Raw genomic sequence first — 22,483 nt, 5'->3', positions numbered from 1 at the left:
CACTTTTATAAAAGTAAAAGTAACATTGACTTAGACATATTGTGAGCAATCTTAAATTCTTTTTATTTATTAGCCCTTAAGATAAATACATGTACCAGCTATAATACAATACCAGAGAAATGTGCATAGCACTACAATTCCATCTACAGTAACATAATTTTTCACATTTCATGAGAGATGGATGGAAAGGTAGAGTCTAGCACTGAATACAGTAACAGAAAAACAGTTCTTCAAAACACAGTACAATTACAGTTCCTGATGGGAAAAGACAGCTTTGCAAGGTAGTTAAATTCAGAACTGTATATCAGTATATAGTATGTACATACACAGATACATAAGTAGCACAGATGCATTTTATTATATATGGGATAAACTGATAGATTCTAGCTTAATCAGATTACTCAAATTGGCTGTCAGTCACAATAATTATACAATGGCTGCATTATCAAATTGTATACATGATGACAGACATAATAGCATATCATTAGGAAATATTAATATCAGCACTTATAATATCTGCTACTATTAAGTTGCTTAAGGCATGTAAATGTAGTGTATGATCTGTAAATCCAATATACATGTGATATTTCAATTAAGGTGAGATAGAACAGTCCTATATACAAAGTATTGTATTATATACAAAATAAGTGCTATTCATATGTGCTAAACTGATGAATGTTGCATAAGCGTTGGGAGAGAAGGAATTGTTGCTTTTTCCACAATACGTCTCTCACTCACAGTCTCTCTCTCTTCCATCAGTAATCTTCATCTTTTCTTGTGTTGTTTAAGACTTGATCTCGACCACTTTGATGAATGGCAGTGACTTGTTTCCTGGGCTTGTTGGCGTCAGAGGTTTGCTATAATGCAAAATGGTAAATACTTTTTTGAATATATACAGTCGTGGTCAGAATTATTGGCACCCTTGGTAAATATCATCAAAGAAGGCTGTGAAAATAAATCTGCATTGTTTATAATTTGATCATTCTTTCAAAAAAAAAAAAAAAAGAAAAAAAAAATCTAACCTTTCTGGGGGTAAATCACATTATGAAATAAATGTTTTTCTCTAATACATGTTGGCCACAATTATTGGTACCCCTAGAAATTATTATTAATAAAATATATCAGTATATATATATATATATATATATATATATATATATATATATATATATATATATATATATATATATATATTCCCTTTCTTGTTTACAATTTTTAGCACACAAGAAATTGTCCAGTCATGGCTTCCTGTTCCACAGGAGTATAAATATGAGGAAACGCAAAGGCCACATTCCCTTAATCATCCATCACAATGAGTAAACCCAGAGAATATAGTTCTGATGTGCAGCAAAAAATCGTTGAGCTTCACAAAATAGAAAGTGGCTGTAAGAAAATAGCTAAAGAAAATTCCCACTCCCACCATCAGGGCAATAATTAAGAAGTTCCGATCAACAGGAAATGTTATGAATCTGCCTGGAAGATGACGTGTTTTGTCAGACTCGACTGGAATTTCAAATGCGACCTGGTTATGTGGTCAGATGAAACTAAAAAAGAGCTTTTTGGCAGCAAACCCACCAGATGGGTTTGGTGCACACAGGGATAAAAAGTACCCTATGTGTACGATTAAATATTCTGCTGGATCTTTAATGTTGTGGGCCTATTTTTCTGCTGGAGGTTCGGGACATCTTGTTCAGATACACATGACATTGTGTATTCTATCAAATACAAACAGACAAAACAATCAAAACTTGACAGCCTCTGCTATAATCTTATATTGGCCCGAGGCTGGATCTTCCATCAGGACAATGATCCAAAACATACATCAAAATCCACACAAAAATGTGTCACTGAGCATAAAATTAATGTTCTGCCATGACCATCCCAGTCCCCTGACCTGAAATCTATAGAAAACTGAAGAGGAGAGTGTATCAACGTGGGCTTTGGAGAGATGAAGAGATTCTGTATGGTGGAATGGTCTCTGATCTCTTGTCAGGTGTTCTCCAAACTCATCAGCCATTACAGGAGAAGACCGTTATCATGGCAAAATGAGTTTGCAAAAAGTATTGAATAAAACAATGCCATTAATTTTGGCCAATGAGAATTTATTTCATAATGAGATTTCCCTTCCATTTCTTTACATGTATACATTATAAAAAAGCAATACCTGTAGACAACCTTGGACCCCATGTCTGAGTTATATGGTTTAGGCACTTGGCTGCCCATATAATACTCCATCCGGTCATGCATCTCTCTGCTCTGTAGGTCACATTTGATGTAACAGTCACACAGTGAAAGGCAGGAAAAAAATAAAGAGGTTCTTTGAAACAACACAGACACTGACCTCAGCTTCAAGGAAAGCCACCCTCTCTTTGAGGTCGCCGATCAGTCGGTCTCTTTGCTCCATTATGGTTCGTGAATTTTGCACCTGTGAACATGTACAGTATGGACATAAATAAATGCAAGAAGTAATCATGCTGAAACTGATTTTATATGTATTGAAGGATGTAATAAGTTAATCAAGAGTCATTATTGAAATAAAATTTGTATAAATCGACAGACATTAAATGGAGCTGGATCTATGAAGCATAATGCTTTTCTTGCTTGTATTTCAGTGTTCACAGATAAAGCTATTATGCGTAACATGAGATCTAAAGTGCACCGAAGCTGATCAGCAGGGAAATGACGCCATCTTTTATTTATGACTGAGGTTGAGTTTCACTTCTAATCTCTGAGCAAACAATATAAAATACATCCTGTTTGTTTTTGAGAATCACCAAAAGATCTTCTAAAAATATTGTGTGTGTATACATATATTATATATATAATATTGTGTGTGTGTGTATATATATATATAATATATATATTAGTGTGTGTGTGTGTGTGTGTGTGTGTGTGTGTGTGCGTATATATATATATATTATATACACACACACACATATAACTTGAATATCCCATTTCATTTTAAAGTACATCACATTACATTAATAAAATGGTTTGCAAATGCCATTTAATGATTTGTGTCTGTGATGTGGGGTGTTTCTCCAAATATCCCGTGCACAGAAATTATTACCTGTTCGATCATGTTTCTGATTTTCCTTTGTTGACTTTTGAGCATGTCATCCAAGTTATGGTTTTTATCCTTCAGAGTTGCCAGCTCCTTTTTCAGTTGTTCAGACCTGCAGTACAGAAAACCTTCATGTTTCATATGTACACCCTCACAAACAACACTTTTAGTAACAAATGTATGTAACAAAGAAACAACTGCATTAGCAACGCAGAGGGTGAGTCTACTTTTAACGTACAAGAATGAGTCATATTACATTGAATTCGTTGTGAGAGTCGTGACATTGAAGGATGGTTTCTATGGCAGCACAATGCACCTAATAGAGTTCTAATTATGCCAATTTATTGCTTACTAAATTGCAGGTGGAAAATATTTAACGTAGCCAAGGAAACAGTTAAACACATGAGAACAATGCATTATGTATAGAAGAACAGTAGCCATTTGGGTCAGCAAAAAAAAAAGGGGTGCTCACTTGTCCTCACTATCCATTTTCTTCAGTCCTCGCAGTTTTTCGAGTTCAGCCTCACTAGCAGCCAATTTTTCTCGAAGTGTGGCATTTTCCAGCTCCAAACCACCCATAAGCTTCTGCATCTCTTCCACCTTTTTGCTCTGTTCCTCTGCCTTGGTTTCTGCCTTCTGCATGCGAGAGTTATGCTCCTCTAGAAACCGCCGCTGATATTCAGTGTTTTCTGCCTAATGTAGGTTTAAAAAAATAAGGTGCTTAGTTTAGGAAAGGTAAACCACATTACATCACAGTTACCTTTATTTTCTCTAGTGTTTTTTATTATGTTTCTGACCTGTAGTCTCTCTTTCTCCTCCTGGTGTCTCCTCTCCATCTCTTGCAGACGAGTGTACAGATGTTTTGTGACTTCTCTCAAGGCTATACAGTTTTCATCATCCTCCTGGCCCTGTGCAAACATGAGAAATCATGTTACAATTCCTTATATATAATAGATTTCTTTTGCATTGTCAACCTTACAAAAAGTACCATGCTATTACAGTAAGATATATTAGGGAAAAGGGATGGTAATATGTATTTTGGACACTTTAAATACCATAATATTTGGATATGGTGATCAAAAAATACAATAGTACATGACAAAACGTGTAGTATCATTTTCAGCTGCACTAAGTTTGATATCTAGTATATTTTTAAATACTTATCCTATACAAATTTCTAATAATAATAATAATAAAGAGGGCCTATTATACCCTTTTACAAAGTCTTGATTTTGTTTTTGGGGTCTACTAGAATAGGTTTTCATGGTTGAATGTTCAACAAACATATTTTTTCCCGTTTTTACATTATTGCAGCACCTCTCTTCCCAGTCTGTCAGTAACGCTCTGTTTAGTTCCGGTCTCTATGAAGCCCCTCCTTCCAAAAAGCTAGAGTTGGGGTACTTGGACTCAATTATAAATAAACTCGGGTGGACTTGTACTCGAACCTGACACTGACTTAAGTAACAACATAAAAATATAGCTGCAAGCAGCAATGCGGGGCTAAGCACCGAAGGCACCGCAAACAGAGCAACACAGCAACATTTCAAGCAGAGCAGCACATCAAACAGAGCATTTCATAAAGTTGCCCCACACGGGACTCGAACCCACAGTCTCTACGTTATGTGTCTGTCACTCAACTCTTTGCACCACTGGGCAGGCAGTGTCACACAGCTGTCGAAGTTTAGTAGTTCATGAGAATGAACTCACAATCAAGAATTTTTATAAAAATGCACCATATGTTATATTTATAAATTTTAGTTTAGATCATTCACAGAAACATTCCATATCAGGAACAGAAGCAATTTGTACAAAATAAGCATTTAGCATGCTAAGCTAATTAGCATAAGACAACAAACACAAGCAAGGTCATATTTAGAGACGAATATCTCGGGAATGGTAGTGAATATCAAAAATCCGTTCAGTCATTTCTATGCGGCTCGGTCCAAAGATCATCTGAGCTGATTTTGGACAAAATTGGACAAAATTTGTGGGAGGTGTAGCAAAAAAACTGTTTTTCATTTATTTCAATATGGCGGACAGGGACATTTAAGGAAAATGACAAATGACACATCGTTGGAATTGGCGTTAGCCAGGGAATAAAATGACATAAAGCATACACATTTTGGAAAATGTTTTCAAAAGTTATAAGCGTTTTTGCAAAAAACATTATATCTGTGGAACAGTAGGTGGCGCTGTGTTGAATCTTCTCAGGTACCTTCAGGACCTTCTAAAGGTCGTACGTACCAATTTTTGTGAAGATATGTCAAATTGTTTAAAAGATATTGCAATTTATGACAAAATTTAAAATGGCGGACATGCATATCATCTGATGTTGACAAAATCTATATCCTCGGATTCGGCATGGCACAGGGAATCCATAGACACCAAGATCTTGATTTTCTAACAAAGTGTTCAAAAGTTATTGGCCAAAATAGCCATTTTTCAGATCTCATGACCTGTAGGTGGCGCTGTTCCCAAATTTGGCATGGAACCTCAGATCATCGTATTGATCAAGTGTACCAATTTTTGTTTCGATTGCTCAAAGATTGGCCGAGATACAGCCTCTATAGCAATTTCGGGTCGACCTTGTGAAATTCATGACAACATAACTTTTGAACAGATATGAATACAAAAAATCTGTTCAGTCATTTCTGTGCAGCTCAGATCAAAGATCATCTGATCAAAGTTTGGACAAAATTGGACAAAATTTGGAGGAGGAGTAGCGAAAAAACGGATTACTGTACTTTTCAAAATGGCTGCTACTGTAATGGGCGGAGACTTAATGTAATATGTTGAATAGCATCAGCATGAAGAGCCAAATCAGATGGACTAAATTACATTTTTCTAGAGCAAATGGTTCAAATGTTATAACCTTTAGAATGTTGAATATTTGAACTGGTGGTGGCGCTATAGAGTTGGTCCTAGAGACTCCAAAATTGGTCAGATTTCTAGACATGACCATCACTACAAGTGTGCCAAATTTCATCATTTTCTCATGTTCCGTTGATAGGGCTGCCATAGACTCCCATTGGGGAGGAATAATAATAATAATAATAATAATAATAAATATAGCTGCAAGCAGCAATTCGGGGCCAAGCCCCAGTAGGGGCAGTAGCGCAATACGGAGCAGGAAGAGCAAAAACAGCAGAAATTGAATGTACATGCAAAACATCTGGTTCAGAAGGACAGGTGGAAATGAAATGAAAATCAATAGAAGTTCAGAGAACGAACACGGAATGAACTAAAATACTTGTATCTCATTGAAGAGGAATAAAGATTAGCACAATCCTTATTTGGATAAAAAAGGTATCAAAATGACTCATTACACACAATTGTATAAAGGAACCCCACACGAGATTCGAATCCACGACCTCCGGGTCCAAGGTCCATTTCTCATCTCATTGCACCACTGTGCAAGTGAATGTTTCCACACCTGCCGAAGTTTATTAGTTCATGTGAAAATGAACTCAAAATGAAGAATTCTTATAAAGCTGCACTTTAGATCATTCTGCAGCTCATCATGCTGTAGTGCAATACAGAGCAGGAAGAGGAAAAACAGCAGAAAATGAACAAACATGAAACAGCTGGTTCAGAATTACGGGCAAGAATGAACTCAGAATGTACATAAGCTTAGATGAAAATGAACACAGCATGAAACAAAAAGCATTTATTTCTAATCCAAGAGGCAGTAAAGGAATCAAAACACACTATTTTATAAAACCGCTCCACCTGGGATTCGAACCCACTAACTTCGGATACAGGGCTCTTCAGATAACTGGCTTTACACATTGAGCTACTTGAGGATGCACATTCAACAGACTGTGGAAGAAACCTTTTAGTCTAACAAAGAATTCACAAAAAAAGCATTACTTAGCATGCTAACCATATTAGCATGCTAAGCTAACTTAATGCTAATGAAGCTCATGGTTAACTTGATAACTGAAGAGCCACATTAAAGAGAATGACAACTGGTTAGCATGCTAAGCAATTAGCATGCTAAGCTAACTAGCATAAGACAACAAACACAAGCAAGGTCACATTCAGAGATGAATATCTTGGGAATGGTAGCGAATATCAAAAATCCATTCAGTCATTTCTGTGCGGCTCGGTCCAAAGATCACCTGAGCTGATTTTGGACAAAATTGGACAAAAATTGTAGGAGGAGTAGCGAAAAAACTGTTTTCCATTTATTTCAATATGGCGGACAGGTACATTTAAGGAAAATGACAAATGACACATCGTCGGAATCGGCATAAGCCAGGGAATAAAATGACATAAAGCATACACATTTTGGAAAGTGTTTTCAAAAGTTATAAGTGGTTTTGCAATAATCATTACATCTGTGGAACAGTAGGTGGCGCTGTGTTGAAACTTCTCAGGTACCTTCAGGACCTTCTAAAGGTCATACATACCAATTTGTGTGAAGATATGTCAAATTGTTTAAAAGTTATTGCAATTTATGACAAAATTCAAAATGGCGGACACGTGGTTCATCCGATGTTGACGAATTCGATATCCTCGGATTCGGCATGGCACAGGGAATCCATAGACACCAATAACTTCTAATAAAGTGTTCAAAAGTTATTGGCCAAAATAGCCATTTTTCAGATCTCATGACCTGTAGGTGGCGCTGTTCCCAAATTTGGCATGGAACCTCAGATCATGGTCTTGATCAAGTGTACCAATTTTAGTTTTGATTGCTCAAAGTTTGGCCGAGATACAGCCTCTATAGCAATTTTGGGTCAACCTCGTTAACTTCGTGACATCATAACTTTTGAACAAAGATGAATAAAAAAAATCTGTTCAGTCATTTCTGTGCAGCTCAGACCAAAGATCACCTGATCAAAGTTTGGACAAAATTGGACAAATTTTGAAGGAGGAGTAGCGAAAAAACGGAATACTGTACTTTTCAAAATGGCCGCTACTGTAATGGGCGGAGACTTAATGTAAGAATTTGAATAGAATCAGCATGAAGAGACGAATCAGATGTACTAAATTGTATTTTTCTAGAGCAAATGGTTCAAAAGTTATAAACTTTAGAATGTTGAATTTTTGAACTGGTGGTGGCGCTATAGAGTTGGTCCTAGAGACTCCAAAATTAGTCAGATTTCTAGACATGACCATCACTACAAGTGTGCCAAATTTCATCATTTTCTCATGTTCCGTTGATAGGGCTGCCATAGACTCCCATTCGGGAGGAAGAATAATAATAATAAAAGGGAAAACGTACAATTACAATAGGGGCTACAGCCCCTTTGGGGCTTGGCCCCTAATAATAAAACTAACAGTGCTTAGCCCCTAATTAAGATGACAAGACATTAACAAACATCTCCCAGTCAAACTAATTTGGTTAAGGATTTAGACCCAACACTACAAAAAGCACAATGTGCTCTTTGCAGACGTTTTTCATGCTCAAACAGCAAAATTACACACTAAAGAAAGATGAAAATGTAAAAAAGCATAATAGGTCCTCTTTAAATAAAATAAGTACAAATATACTCTGTGTGCATGGGAGGTGATATGCGTATAATTATGTAGTATATTTAGGAGATTTCTGTAGAATATACTTTATATACTCAAGCTTGCAGAAAATACAACTAATAGTAAGCATTAATTATTTTTATAATTATATATTTTTTGATTATAAGGAAAAAATATAGTGTGTGTGCATGGGAGGTGCAGTAGGTGTGTAATTGAAGGTAGAATGACAGGTTGTTTACTGAGCAGCCTCAGGTTTGGCAATTGCTGCTCCCAAAGGCATCATGTCAAGGGTGTGACTTTTCACAGGCAGAAGCAAAAAGTTAATGTGCATACGTTCCCAAATCCCAGCACTTCACTGCTCATAAACATGAAAACAAGAATGAACCAAGTTGTGGTCATGTTTTATTGGCCAAATTATTTATCTATGAACATCATCGTATCCTCATTAAAAGGGCTGAACTGTATCTGTTACTTTGAGTCCATTAATGTTATTATTTGGGAATCCATACAGGAGAACAGGACTCCCATTTTCCATCCATTTTCAAACAGGGTGGTTATTCATTTTAGTTTGAAAGGTTTTAGGTACTTGAGACTGAAGGATAAATGCCCTTAATGGAGGAAAGGGGCTATTTTTACTCACAATACAGCATTCAATTCTGTTCAAAACAACTGAAATGTGATACACTGAGTGGACTGAAGGTCTTTCTATGGGAGTGTTTGTTTGCTTTTGTCAGTAGCCTATACATTCTTGCTGTATAGGTGTGTATTTATAATGGTGCAAATGAATTATCTTTGCATGACAAATACTTTACCTGACTTTTAGAGTGAGATCCGTTCACAAAACCATTTGAGCCATTGGCTTTGCTAACAAGCACGTCAACTTTAAAGCCATTCGGTGGAGTCTAGGGCACAAAACAGATTATTTTACAAATGAGACAGTTTAGCGAAATAATTTGAAAGACATCAAGCAATAGACATTGTAGCCACTTATTATGAATACCTACTCAAAACATCTAATATTGTATATAATTTAATTCATTGATTTTGTGAGATCCATCAGAACAGGTAAACATGTCAATATTGTACCTTATTATTGTTGTTATTGTTTTGTCTGGCAGCCATTTGCTCCCTCAGAGTCTTCAGGCAGTATCTCACCTGAAGACAAACACATAGAGATTATGAACACGTACAATGAATTACACATTTTTTTTATAGTTAATGAGTGGATGGTGAAAACTCTGACCTCTTGCACCTGTGGAACCTCATCAGTCAACATCTTGACACGTTTCTGCTTCTTGCCAACAGTTGATCCTCTGGTCCGTATTGTGTCCGGTGTGAATTATTTGATAATTTAATTACAATAGCTGGAACATAAAATGAAGACATCAACATGAACACAATAGCTTTTAAGTTGTTGCTTTGTGCAGAAACCTGTTTCTAAACCCATGGAGACTGACAGGGTTCTGAAGGATGATTTGGAGTAGGTGTATAATTGGGTGTTTTTTATTGTGCATGTGCACTTTTGACCCTGTGGACATTTATTTGTTTTTTCTGAACTAACAAATGTAAATTTTGTCCCATATCTCACATTATGCATTCTTTGTTGGAAATTATGATGGAAATATGATGGAAATTTTTGGAATAAAACACCTGAAACATTTGCCCTGTTAAGGATAATATCATACTGTATCTAGCATGTAATTTATCCTAGTCAAATAATTATATTATAATATTATATTATAAATTTTGCATAACTTAAAAAAAATACTAATTTATTGGAAATGATGCACAATAAAAGTATTTGTCTGGAGACAAAGGTAAAACTATAACATTTATACATTAAAGGCATTTAAAGTAGCAAAAAAATTATATGGTTATAACCAAAAAGATATAACCAAATAACCAAAAGAAAAAAGTTCTAATCTTCAATAGTTAAAGAGATGGTTCACCCAAAAATGAAAATTCTGTTGTCATTTACTCACCCTTAAGTTCTTCCAAACCTGTATGAATTTCTTTGTTCTGCTGAACACAAAAGATAATATTTGAAGAATATGGGTAACCAAACAGTTGATGGACCCATTGACTTCCATAGTATGGAGAAAAAAAAATACTATGGAAGTCAATGGTTACAGATATTATTCTTTTGTGTTCAGCAGAAGAAAGAAATTTTTACAAGTTTGGAACAACTTGAGGACGAGTAAATAATCACAGAATTTTCATTTTTGTGTGAACTATCCCTTTAATCTCTTTTTAATAGGGATATAAAGTGCCCTTATAGTTGAAGCAGCACACATATACATATACATGGCTGTTTACATTTGTTAATCCTTAAATGGAAGGAAATGTGTGTACCTGTAAGATTTTCTATGAAGTCTCGACGATCAAATTCCGGAAGTAGCTGTGCAGTGCCAATGCCGCTTTGTTAAGTAGAACAAAGAAAAGACAAGAATTACATCCAAGAACATAAGGTGTGAAGGATAATTATAGAAAATGACTAGGAGACAATTTTCCTACAGACACAGGAAAACACTGTCAATTAAACACAATAAAAGCCCAATTATAATTATGCAATCTCCACAGCAAACAGTCTCATGTACTGAGCATAATGGGAACATATGTATACATTTATTTCTATGACAGACCAAAATCCTTCTTTAAGGCTACATGAATGAAAAATGGAGAAGTGAAAGCTCAAAAAATAATGTAAAAAAACCATCATATTACATAATTCAGAAGTTAATCCGGAGAGTTAAAGATGATGTAATGTTTTCCGTGATAAATCGCTTACTGATATCCTAGCTTAATATGTAGACGCAAGTATAATTATGTTATAAGTAGGTGGATTTTCCTGAAAAAGTGTAAACATTATGACTATATGATGCTATTAAAAATGTTGACGAATTTATCTAAACATCCAAACCAGCCCGACACGGAGACGAAGGCTCAACCAATGCTGTTAGTTTTAGGGTGGGACAATCTGTCCAACCAGTGAGTGTTTGGGAAAACTATTTGAAAACAGTCATTATTTTTTGCAATTCTCAGTACAATTGCATAGTTGAGTTGGCTTGTTAAGACACTGAAGCTTGCATCACATTACTTTCCTGTTTATCACTGTGAAACTGCTTTGTATTGTATAAAGCATTATGTAAATATGGGTGACTTGCCTTGAAAAGTCAAACTACAGTTTCCCTTTCAAAATGACAAAACCCATTTATAAATCATGACAAAGCATTTACAGGCACAAACAAAGGTCTATTAATGTATTCAACCTGTGGTTTACAATAAATCAGCTTGTTCTTGCAGACAACCGAGAAACATCCGTTCTGTACAACAGAGAGGAAGTGATTCCACCTAACCGAGACGTCAACATGTCCATGCAGGAGAACAGGAGGAGAAAAGGTTTTGATCCTCTGGGATGTGACCACAGACAGCAGAAAGAGATATTGAATAAGAGTGAGATCACACGCATAGACTGCTGATTCATTCCACTGCCAGTTACACCAGATACCAGTGAAGGGTGGAGACAAGCTGGAAAGCATCTGTGTAAACAGATGGCAAGCCTTGTATGGTAGTCAGATAGAGAAGGTGTAGGTGGCTTTACACAGGTTAGTATGAGCTGACTCTGTGTTTAATGGTACAAGAGATAAGAACACAGTTTGTAGATTAGCATCTATGGGTCATGCTTATGCTAGCGTGTCACTGCTGTCTGGGTCACTGCTGTGTGTGAAATACCACAAATGTTAAACAAACAATATGAATGCAATAACACAACAGGACGAAAGTAAATTATCTGCTGGTTAGGTTAATCAAAGACATAACTGATATAACTACTAGCTGAAATGATACAATAAATTGTTTCTTTTAATGAAATGATGTTATGTTGTGATTATATACATATCGATATTAACACCTATATATATATATATATATATATATATATATATATATATATATATATATATATATATATATATATATATATATATAAACACATTTTTCAATTGTAGTTTTGTAGGCATCTGAAATAATAAACTAAGTGCAGTGTAGTGTTGTCATCAAAAATATAGATTTTTTGATACTGAAATATCTGAAACGCTTCCAATACTCATTTTCGGCAGAATGGATACACAAGACCAGCTGTGTTTTCTCACTCTCTCATCTCTCCGACAGCGAGTTGACACACAAACCCGCCTTCCCTCACTCACTCGTTTCATTTGCTCCAGATGTATATTGTTGGTGTTACAGGACTTGAACTTCGGCGTGGGATTGCATGTATTTTGCATTATTTTACTCATTTCCATAGATTTTGTGCTCACACCCAAAGTGCGCACACATAAAGCTGCTTCTCACTACTAAATTGAGTTATTTTTTGCTGCTTATTGTGTTTAAACAGTCAAATACACACAAAATAACGTCAAAATGCCGGTTTTGGAGAGTATTCACGTGAACACAGTCAGTTATGTTTTAAGTGAATGTAAACAGTTGAGAAAGAAAGCGTAATTTTGTAACAGTACAACGGATCCGTGTGTCCGGTCTTAAAGTGACAGCAGCCTAATAATACCTGCTGCCAATTATGTTCGCTGATAAATGTTTACATGTGAATAAAAGTCTAAATTAAATCTGTTCATCATAACAAGCGATTTTCTTCAGAAAATTGGGACTAAACCACTCGATTCATATGTTTTCCGATCTCTTTATGAATTTTTGGTCAAAGTGGAAGTTACAAAGGCAGTCAATGGAAGGAAGTCTGACAGCATTCTGTCATCAAAAATATCTTCATTTGTGTTCTGAAGAAGAACGGAAGTCTTACGGGTTTGAAACGACATGAAGGTGAGTAATTAATGACAGAATTTTCATTTTGGGGTGAACTAACCCTTTAAAATATATTCAAATAGAACAAGATATTTTTTCAAATTGTAATAACGTTTCACGATATTACTGTTTTTACTGGATTTGTAATCCAATAAATGTAGCTGTGGTGAGCATAAGAGCTTTTTTCAAAAATATTATGTATTTAAATATGCCATCGAACGTTTTTTTGCAAGATGTAATATAAGTCTAAGGTGTCCCCTGAATGTGTCTGTGAAGTTGCAGCTCAAAATACCCCATAGATTTTTTTAAATTAATTTTTTTAACTGCCTATTTTGAGGCATAATTAGAAATGTGCCGATTCATGCTGCGGCCCCTTTAAATCGCGCGCTCTCCGCCCCCTCCCGAGCTCTCGATTCTATCACTGCATAAACAAAGTTCACACAGCTAACATAACCCTCAAAATGGATCTTTACAAAGTGTTCGTCATGCAGCATGTCTAATTGCGTAAGTATAGTATTTATTTGGATGTTTACATTTGATTTTGAATGAGTTTGATAGTGCTTCGTGGCTAACGGCTAATGCTACACTGTTGGAGAGATTTAAAAATAATGAAGTTGTGTTAATGAATAATACAGACTGCAAGTGTTTAATAATGAAAATAGCAACGGTGAATACAGTAAGAAACGATGGTAACTTTAACCACAGTTAACAGCAACATGCTAATGAAACATCCAGATGTGCACATCCAGACGTTAATACTGGCTGCCCTTGTGTAATGCCTCGATCATGGGATGGCATATGCAAATATTGGGGGCGTACATATTAATGATCCCGACTGTTACGTAACAGTCGGTGTTATGTTGAGATTCGCCTGTTCTTCTGAGGTCTTTTAAACAAATGAGATTTACATAAGAAGGAGGAAACAATGGAGTTTGAGACTCACTGTATGTCATTTCCATGCACTGAACTCTTGTTATTCAACTATGCCGAGATAAATTCATTTTTCAATTCGATGGCACCTTTAACAGTTATTTATGATATACAAAGTTATTTTACTATTTTATTTTTAAAATAATTTGAAATTGCACAAATGTGACAAGTTGTCTGCTACACTGATTTGCTATACACTATATAAATACACAAATTAGATTATATGCAAAAAAATCTACATTTTTTGTGTAGAAAGCAAAACTTTTGTTTAAGAATTGGTCTTGTAACTGAACGATTGGATATTTAAACCTTACAAGGGACATTTGCTTTGGGGGAAAATTTGTCTGATAACATTTTTATGGTTTAATTTACATTTATTAAAAATAAGTGATTTTCTTTTACTTTGCTTCCATGCAATTTAATGCACAACACTGTAACCGCTTATGTACGTTTTGCAGTGTGCCGTTCTTTTCTTTTTTGATCATGAATCATGACTCATTGGAGTCACTTGCCTTGATTTTCTACAGGACTTTCATTTCTATCGTTTGTAAACCAGCCTGCCTTCACCTGCTTTGCACTGTTGCAGCACACGTGTGCATATGAAGTGCATATTGAGCTGAAAAAATCATCAGCCCTGTGATGTTTTATCCTTGCGGGCAGAGCGAAGGGGATGTGTGCAAGAGGAGAGAAAGAACAGCCTTGGGGGGAAATCTGCAAACTGACACACACTGCACAGCAATTTAGAAAAAGAACACTCTAACCTTGACAGAAAAACACGCAGCCTGACAATCAACATGAAAAAAGTGCATTCTAGGGGAAAAAAAAAGAGAGAAAGTTTTAAAGGAGTGCTGCCACACCCTGTAAGCTATTAAGACTTAATGTTCTCTTTTTGAGCTCTCACACCCTTCTTATTAGCTGTCCATCTATCATGCAGCACTTTGCATTTGCAGTCATAATCACTTTAATTGTAGCCTAATGGTTTGTTCTTGGCGTCATTAGATTGACGTCCTTTTATGACTGATAAGGTAGGAATGGTCTACACATTGAGACATTCCAGGCTCGAATTTGCATATATAAGCGGTTTCAGGTATTTGACCAGGAATTGCAGCAATGCCTAACTGCCCAGCTTCTATGTCACCGACAGCTCAACTTAATTACAAAATAACAACACTGAATAGGAAAGAAAACAGCATGAACTTTCAAACAGACTCTGTACTGAATCCAACCTCCACGCTTCATTCCACAGCCTGTACAGTAGCCTTCACAGCATTAAATCAGTCCAGAGGTATCCCATTACTTAAACTAGGACATGGAAAAGAAAAATGTGGGAGAAAGCACTGCAGTTTGCTTTGGAAAACATGTTACAAGTTATGACCAGACTACAGGCTATAACTGAGCAATGCATTAGTGCCTGGAACTTGTTTACTGTAAATGCTTTAAGTGATAAAGCACTGACCTGAACACAAGGTCAAGAAGTATGAATGGAGAGTATAATGTGAGCCCATCTCAAATATAATTATGACCACTGCAAAAAACTCAAAAGATCTAAGATGAGACACTTTTCTTATTTTTTAGACTTTTCCTTTTGTTCTTTGCGTGCAGACGGTAATTCTGTCTTATGTGCTGTTCAAGTTGGTTTTTGCTAGAAGCATGTACTTGCTGTTCATTTTTGTACAAGCATGTCTGGCACATCTGCTTGAGAGAATTAATGGTTAACAGACCAGAAACAGATGGATGGTAAAAACAGTAGGCTCCAAAAAGTCTGAGAGCACACTAAAAATCTGGGAATCTAAATTAAGTATTTTAGGGCATGTTTACACAACAATGCACTAAAAACAGAAAAGTTTTTCCTTTGCGTCCTTCGCATACAGACGATACGTTGTCAAAACAATCCTCGTTCACACAAATCTGCGAAAATGACTAAAAATGCTGCATTATTCATGCGAGGCCAGTAGTTGGCGATATAACTTTGTAAAGAAACACTACTTGCCTATAGACTGAACATGTAATATGCATGTGCATGACATCATCGATTTCACAAATTTGTGTTTTTGTAGTTTACATGGAGACAATAACGGTATCATTTTCAAACACTTGCACTTTGAATCCTGTTTTCAAAAGTCTCCGTTAACAGGCCCCCAAAACGTCGTTGTGTAAATAAACGGCCAAAACGCATAAAAAGTTTTCCGTTTTTATTTGAAAACGGTGTTGTGTAACGGCTCCTAAGAATTACAAACACAAAAAACCTTAGCATCTTGGAAAAATTCTGCACAATAACTAGGTCTCTAATTAAATAAGCAAGTTTGTGACACTGGGAAAAAAAATAATATTACGACATTCTGAAATTCATGTTAATTTTACATAACTTTTCACTCAAATTTGCAAAATTTATGGGTAATTAAAAAAATGCTAAATAGAATTCTCAAACTTTTAAAGCCCCACTGTATAAAGGTAAACACTGAATCTATGGCTCCCCCCGACTAAAGATTTTTCTTGAGGACTAGTAGTCATTCATTTAAGCGAATAATCGACTAATCGCACGATTTTGTAACTCACTTCATCAAAGAACTTCACGGAGACCGAGACTCAAAAAGCAAATCCAGTTTGTTTTCTTTATTTTACAAAAATAAAAAGTGTTGTGAGTGTCCACAGATAAAAGTAGACCCTTTATAGTTTTGAATGATGCATTGACCAAAGTATTTTAACTTCTTTTTGCTGTTGTCAGGAAAAATGCAAGTGATCACCTCATGAGCACTCAGACATGCGCCAAATAATAGCGCACATTTATCTAGGTTAACATTATAGCAAGCAGCCATGAAAGAGGCTAACATTAGGCTACTACTTGCAAGTTTCAAATGATAAGTCATATTTGAGGTCGGTGAATGATAGAGAGACATTTGGATTTCCTGCCAGACACAGGGGGCAGCAGTGTTAACGATCTGTCTGTCACGGACTTCATGACTTCGGCACTTCTTGTGGATTTTTTTTCTGCGACTAAACGACTAATTAAAATTTGGTAGACTAAGACTCTTCTAGTTGACTAATGTTTAGTCGACTATTAAGGGGCAGCAATACATAAATGATTCATAAGTCTACAGAAGTGGTTGGTATAATTAAAGGTTTGACAAGTTAAACTATCAGATTTCACTTGGCAAACATGTACAGACACACGCACATATCCATACACCCTTCAGGTGCGGAACAGAAGTTTACAGAAGGTGCTAAGTGCACATCCATACAGTAAAAACCAGGAATATCTGCTGATCTCAGTGGATTTTACAAAGCTCAGTAGCAGCCTTCTGCAATCAAGTGGAAATATAGTCAGCCAAATGCGTCATGCCATCATCCCATGTTGATATGAAACCTCTTCTCAGGCAATCTTGTTAAGCTCTCATGCAAAACTTCAGCCTTTGTTAAATCGGAATGTTGATATGGTTCCTCAGAGTTATGTTGCGCAACTTTATTGCTGGTAATGACAGACCTGTATATGTAATGACACTGATCCAAAAACAACAAAAGCTGATCGTTTAAGTGGAAACTCAAATTATTTTGTTTATTTTCCTTGGAGGTTTCTGTCAATGCACATGGCTGACAAGTATGCCCTAAAGGTCTTGTGTTGCAAATTCCTTTTTATGATTTTCATATTTCTAAAGCAATATAAGTTTTGCAAATCAGAATGGAGAAAATATGCAAATCAAAACTGTCAAGGTTATGCTCTAGAAATCTCTTTTTTTCTACTATATTACTCCAAAATTTTAAGGAAAAACAATCACAAAGATTTGGAACATCATGAGGGTGAGCTACTTTTGAAGTATTCTGAATCATTCTATAAAAATACCACCAGCTATACTTCAAGTGAATAGTACCTCAAAACCATACAAATGCACGTAAAAAAAGAAAACAGATGTGTTTATTGTAAGATTGGCAAATGTTTTGGCCTCTTGCCTTTGACAGAGACCTGCAAAATCTCCACATATGTGACATATATTAATATAAATAGAGACATATTCTCCTTGCATGTGAATTTATATTGACATAAAGATGACTGCTAGGTTTCACACACACATGCATATCTTATTCTGAAAGGTTAGTACCTGCCATGCATCATTGAGGGCATAGAAAGGTGTGCAAATCCATACAGGTGAGGCTTTCAACAATCTCATTTATCCTTTTGATTGAGGGGAAATGACCTCATCTTGCCCCCAAGAGCCACTGTGCATCTTTCGTGCCAAGACATTATCTAACCAAACTCAGTGAGTCAGCAAAGTCAATTAACTTAGATAATACGAGTCAGAATGGGTCAAATTTCTAAGATCTTAAGTCATCTTTGACTGATAACTTTTGGTGATGTGAAATTATGCAAAAATGTTGGTGCTCTGGACAATAATCTGTAGAATTAGCAAGAAGGAAATCAGCTATACAGTACCAAACCTTAAAGTAAATACAAATAAAATCCTCTCACAATCATAAAGTATTGCACTGTCAAATATGGTAAAAACTCAGTGTGTTTCAAATGGTTTGCATGGAGATGATGGGCATAAAAAGAGATAAACCAATGAGTCAGCATGTTATATTTCCAACACAGAGGAAATTACATGGCATCTGATATGATACAGTATCACCAAACCATATCACATGGTCAGTCATAAAGTTAGTAGTTAGTGCTTAGAAGTTGGTGCACTTAAAATCACAGACACACAATAAGCCTAAAATATACACTAAACACAACAGTAAACATGTTAAGAATATAATTACATGGGGAACTTATGGTTTTGCCAGAAGTTCCCCATGTGTCCTAACGCTAACACTTATTGGTTAGGACGGAACGCAGAGAAACCATAAACATTGTTGTGTGACATTCTGAAAATATAATGTTGAATGTTAAAATAAAGTAAAGACTTTTCCCCAGAAATAATTCGATATCAGAGATAATTAAATAATAATTTGAATTCATAAAACCAAATGTAAACAGCGTTTAAATAAACTATTACAACCTGCTATTCTCATGACTGAAAAACAACAGTCATCGGAATTTCCAGTTGATTTAGAAAGTGATATAGCATTTAATCAAATTCTTTAAAATCTTCATATGAAGTTTACCCTAAATACCGTTCAGCAATACACATAAATATGAACAAAAGGCGCTCCGTCTTACCTTACTGAAGACACATGCAGACTGTCTGCTCTGCGATTACTGCATGCTGTTCTGTGACTCACCTAATGCGAAGGCTGTTTTGCCATACAAGGCAGGAGTGAGTGAGATAACCAGCGGACCAGCCCTGATGCCTCCCTCAGCCATCACTCTACAGCGCTCCCTACAGGACGATCACCCAACTACAAATGTATCAAAGAAAGGTCTTTTTTTCTAGAAATAAATTATAACAGTCGTAAACAAAGACTTATTTTTGAAATATGCGAATTGAAAATGAATAAATTGTACTTTTGAAATATGTTTAAATCATGTACATTAATGTGAGGACAGCACCAGTCATATGAGCAGACTAATAAAGGCTCATTTAAAAAAATGTCAATTGTGACTTTTTAGCAATTCTTAAAGGGTTAGTTCACCCAAAAATGAAAATTCTGTCATTTATTACTTACCCTCATGCCGTTCCACACCCGTAAGTCCTTCGTTAATCTTCAGAACACAAATTAAGATATTTTAGTTTAAATCTGATAGCTCAGTGCAATGGACACTTACTCTCTCAAGATCCATAAAGGTACTAAAAACATATTTAAATCAGTTCACGTGAGTATAGTGGTTCAATATTAATATTATAAAGCAACGAGAACATTTTTGGAGTGCCAAAAAAACAAAATATTTATTTAGTGATGGCCGATTTCAAAACACTGCTTCATGAAGCATCGGAGCATGAATGAATCAGTGTGTCGAATCATGATTCAGATCGCGTGTCAAACTGCCAACGGCTGAAATCACGTGACTTTGGCGCCCCGAACAGCATATTCGACACACTAATTCATCTGTGCTGCAATGCTTCCCGAAGCATTGTTTTGAAATCGGCCATCACTAAATAAGTCGTTTTTTGGTTTTTTTGGCGCTCCAAAAATATTCTCGTCGCTTTATAATATTAATATTGAACCACTGTACTAACATGAACCGATTTAAATATGTTTTTAGTACATTAATGGATCTTGAGAGAGGAAGTGTCCATTGCTCCCTATGGAGGCCTCATGGAGTTATCGGATTTCAATAAAATATCTTAATTTGTGTTCTGAAGATTAACGAAGGTCTTACGGGTGTGGAAAGGCATGAGGGTAAGTAATAAATGACAGCATTTTCATTTTTGGGTAAACTACTTTAATTGCAACGCAGCCTCAACTTTTTTCTTAGAATTCCAAGTTTATATCTCACAATTCGAACTTTAAAACTAGCAATTACGAGTTTATATCCAAGGGTGCACATAACCAGTGGACAGGTGCACATGCAGTAAAAATAAATGATGCTTACCAGAAAACGTGGAGGGAAGCGCTTTTGAGTGTCAACTTGGGGACAGGGACACGTTTACTTACATGAGTAGGATTTTTCTCCATCTCTGGCAGGGGCGATTCGGGTCAGAGCTTTAGGGGTGCTGAGCACCCAATGAGCCCCATTGCCACCACCCACCCTCTTTTCACACAAAAACCAAAAATATGTCTATTGAAAAATAACTTTATCATTTTAACATTGATTCAACTAACTCCAAAATCCAGATTTTTTTTTCTTTTTTGTTTTTTAGCCTAGTTATTAATTGAATAACGAGACACAAATTCAATCGTGTTTGGTCCCATTTATTTTTGATCACAGTGCATAGGCTACACACAAACTTTTAGTCCAAAAGTGCGCACATGTTTACCTCAGATTTCATTAGACAGAATAACCCGGGCCGCACGCCGGGTTTTAATTACCGAGGTCAGAAAATTTAGATTTCCCTGGTGTACATATGTGCATTTTAAGACGTTTTAAGGCCAACAAATTGGATAAAAATAGCTTTAAAACCATGTCAACAAATACATGCATGCCTGCACAGTTTTGAGGCAGCTTTAATCGCATGTTTGGCATAGGCGTAATTTGCGGGTGGGACGGGTGGGACATGTCCCCACCACTTTTTGAAAGGGTCGATATTGTCCCCACCACTTTTTGAATTATCTCGCGGCATCTCGCGGATATCTAATACAAAAGAAACACCTCTAGTTGATTATCAATTTGTGTTAATAATAGGCGATCTGGCGCTGGGATGTGTTGTTTTTGAAATCATGTTGAGTGCTCGTTGTCGCTGTTATCAGAGTCGCAAAAGTGTTCTCTTGGCGCTCGTGCACATTGCGCAGTCTTCACACGGACAAGCGCTTCAATCTATCGCTTAACTGTTGCAGAGACTCTCTATTCGTTACGTCGAGAATCACAAAACAAAATACACATAAACGTGTCCCTGCTCTTTATATACAATCACTGACGAACATCTTTGGTTTTGATGAAAAAAAAAAAAAAAAATCATACATGGTTGGATTCGTACGGAGCCCCTAAAGGGACATGGTGGTAGAAAAAAAAAATGGGAAGGAAGGAAATTTTACTTGGTGGTGGAAAAAAAATTTGGGATGGGAGGAATTTTTTTTTTTTCAAATCTTTTGCGTTCCCTCGCAAAGATTGCGTTCCCTCGCAAAGATGTTTTGCGTTCCCTCGCAAAGATGTTTTGCGTTCCCTCGCAAAGTTATAATCGTTCCCTTGCTGTGAGCTCAGACAAACACTTCCTCTTTAATGTCCCGCTGGCTGGCAGTAGTGTTTTAGTTAGTAACATACGTTAATAATGCACACAAATAATGCGCGGCTCATAGAGTTTGAACTTGTTGGACTCAAAAATGAATGCAGTCAGTGCTTATGTCAAGCAGTTCGGTTGGTAATATATTCACAGATTCGAGCTTCCCGGATTAATAACTCGTGAGCTAAACGTTGTTAAAACACAAATGCAGCTACTTCCAATCATAGTAGCCTAGACAACAAGCTACAACAACCCAATTTTCCTCAAATGTGTTTTATAATAAATTGGTCTCTATGAGCAGGCGGCGGAGATACACGCCTGAAGGGACCGTCTGAAAAGTGCGTCTGAAAACCCGAAACCCTTTTGCTCATTTTATATTACGAAAAATACTCAATAACTTCAGTGTAACATACTGTACTGGCACCAAATTCAGTTCATACAT

At 36.1% G+C, this 22,483-nt stretch overlaps 1 protein-coding gene across 2 annotated transcripts; it reads right to left on the bottom strand.

The window, feature by feature from the left end:
* Positions 1 to 42: 42 nt before the first annotated feature.
* Positions 43 to 19,787, bottom strand: tuft1b (tuftelin 1b). Of its 2 annotated transcripts, none has more exons than XM_048202945.1 (11): positions 19,505 to 19,787; positions 10,898 to 10,962; positions 9,789 to 9,909; positions 9,632 to 9,700; positions 9,358 to 9,447; positions 3,862 to 3,972; positions 3,537 to 3,757; positions 3,071 to 3,176; positions 2,342 to 2,425; positions 2,165 to 2,256; positions 43 to 857 (listed from the first exon to the last, which is right to left on the bottom strand). In XM_048202945.1, the coding sequence occupies exons 3-11, from the start codon at positions 9,819 to 9,821 to the stop codon at positions 785 to 787; spliced, it is 879 nt and encodes a 292-aa protein (XP_048058902.1). In that variant the 5' UTR covers positions 9,822 to 9,909; positions 10,898 to 10,962; positions 19,505 to 19,787; the 3' UTR covers positions 43 to 784. The 2 variants fall into 2 exon arrangements, with proteins under 2 accessions (XP_048058902.1, XP_048058901.1); XM_048202944.1 differs by having other exon boundaries at positions 19,443 to 19,786.
* Positions 19,788 to 22,483: the final 2,696 nt, after the last annotated feature.

The sequence above is a fragment of the Megalobrama amblycephala genome, linkage group LG9, assembly GCF_018812025.1.
Source record: "Megalobrama amblycephala isolate DHTTF-2021 linkage group LG9, ASM1881202v1, whole genome shotgun sequence".
Classification (NCBI taxonomy): domain Eukaryota; kingdom Metazoa; phylum Chordata; class Actinopteri; order Cypriniformes; family Xenocyprididae; genus Megalobrama; species Megalobrama amblycephala.
Note: the sequence above shows the minus strand (reverse complement) of the source record. Positions and strands in the feature narration are given on the sequence as shown.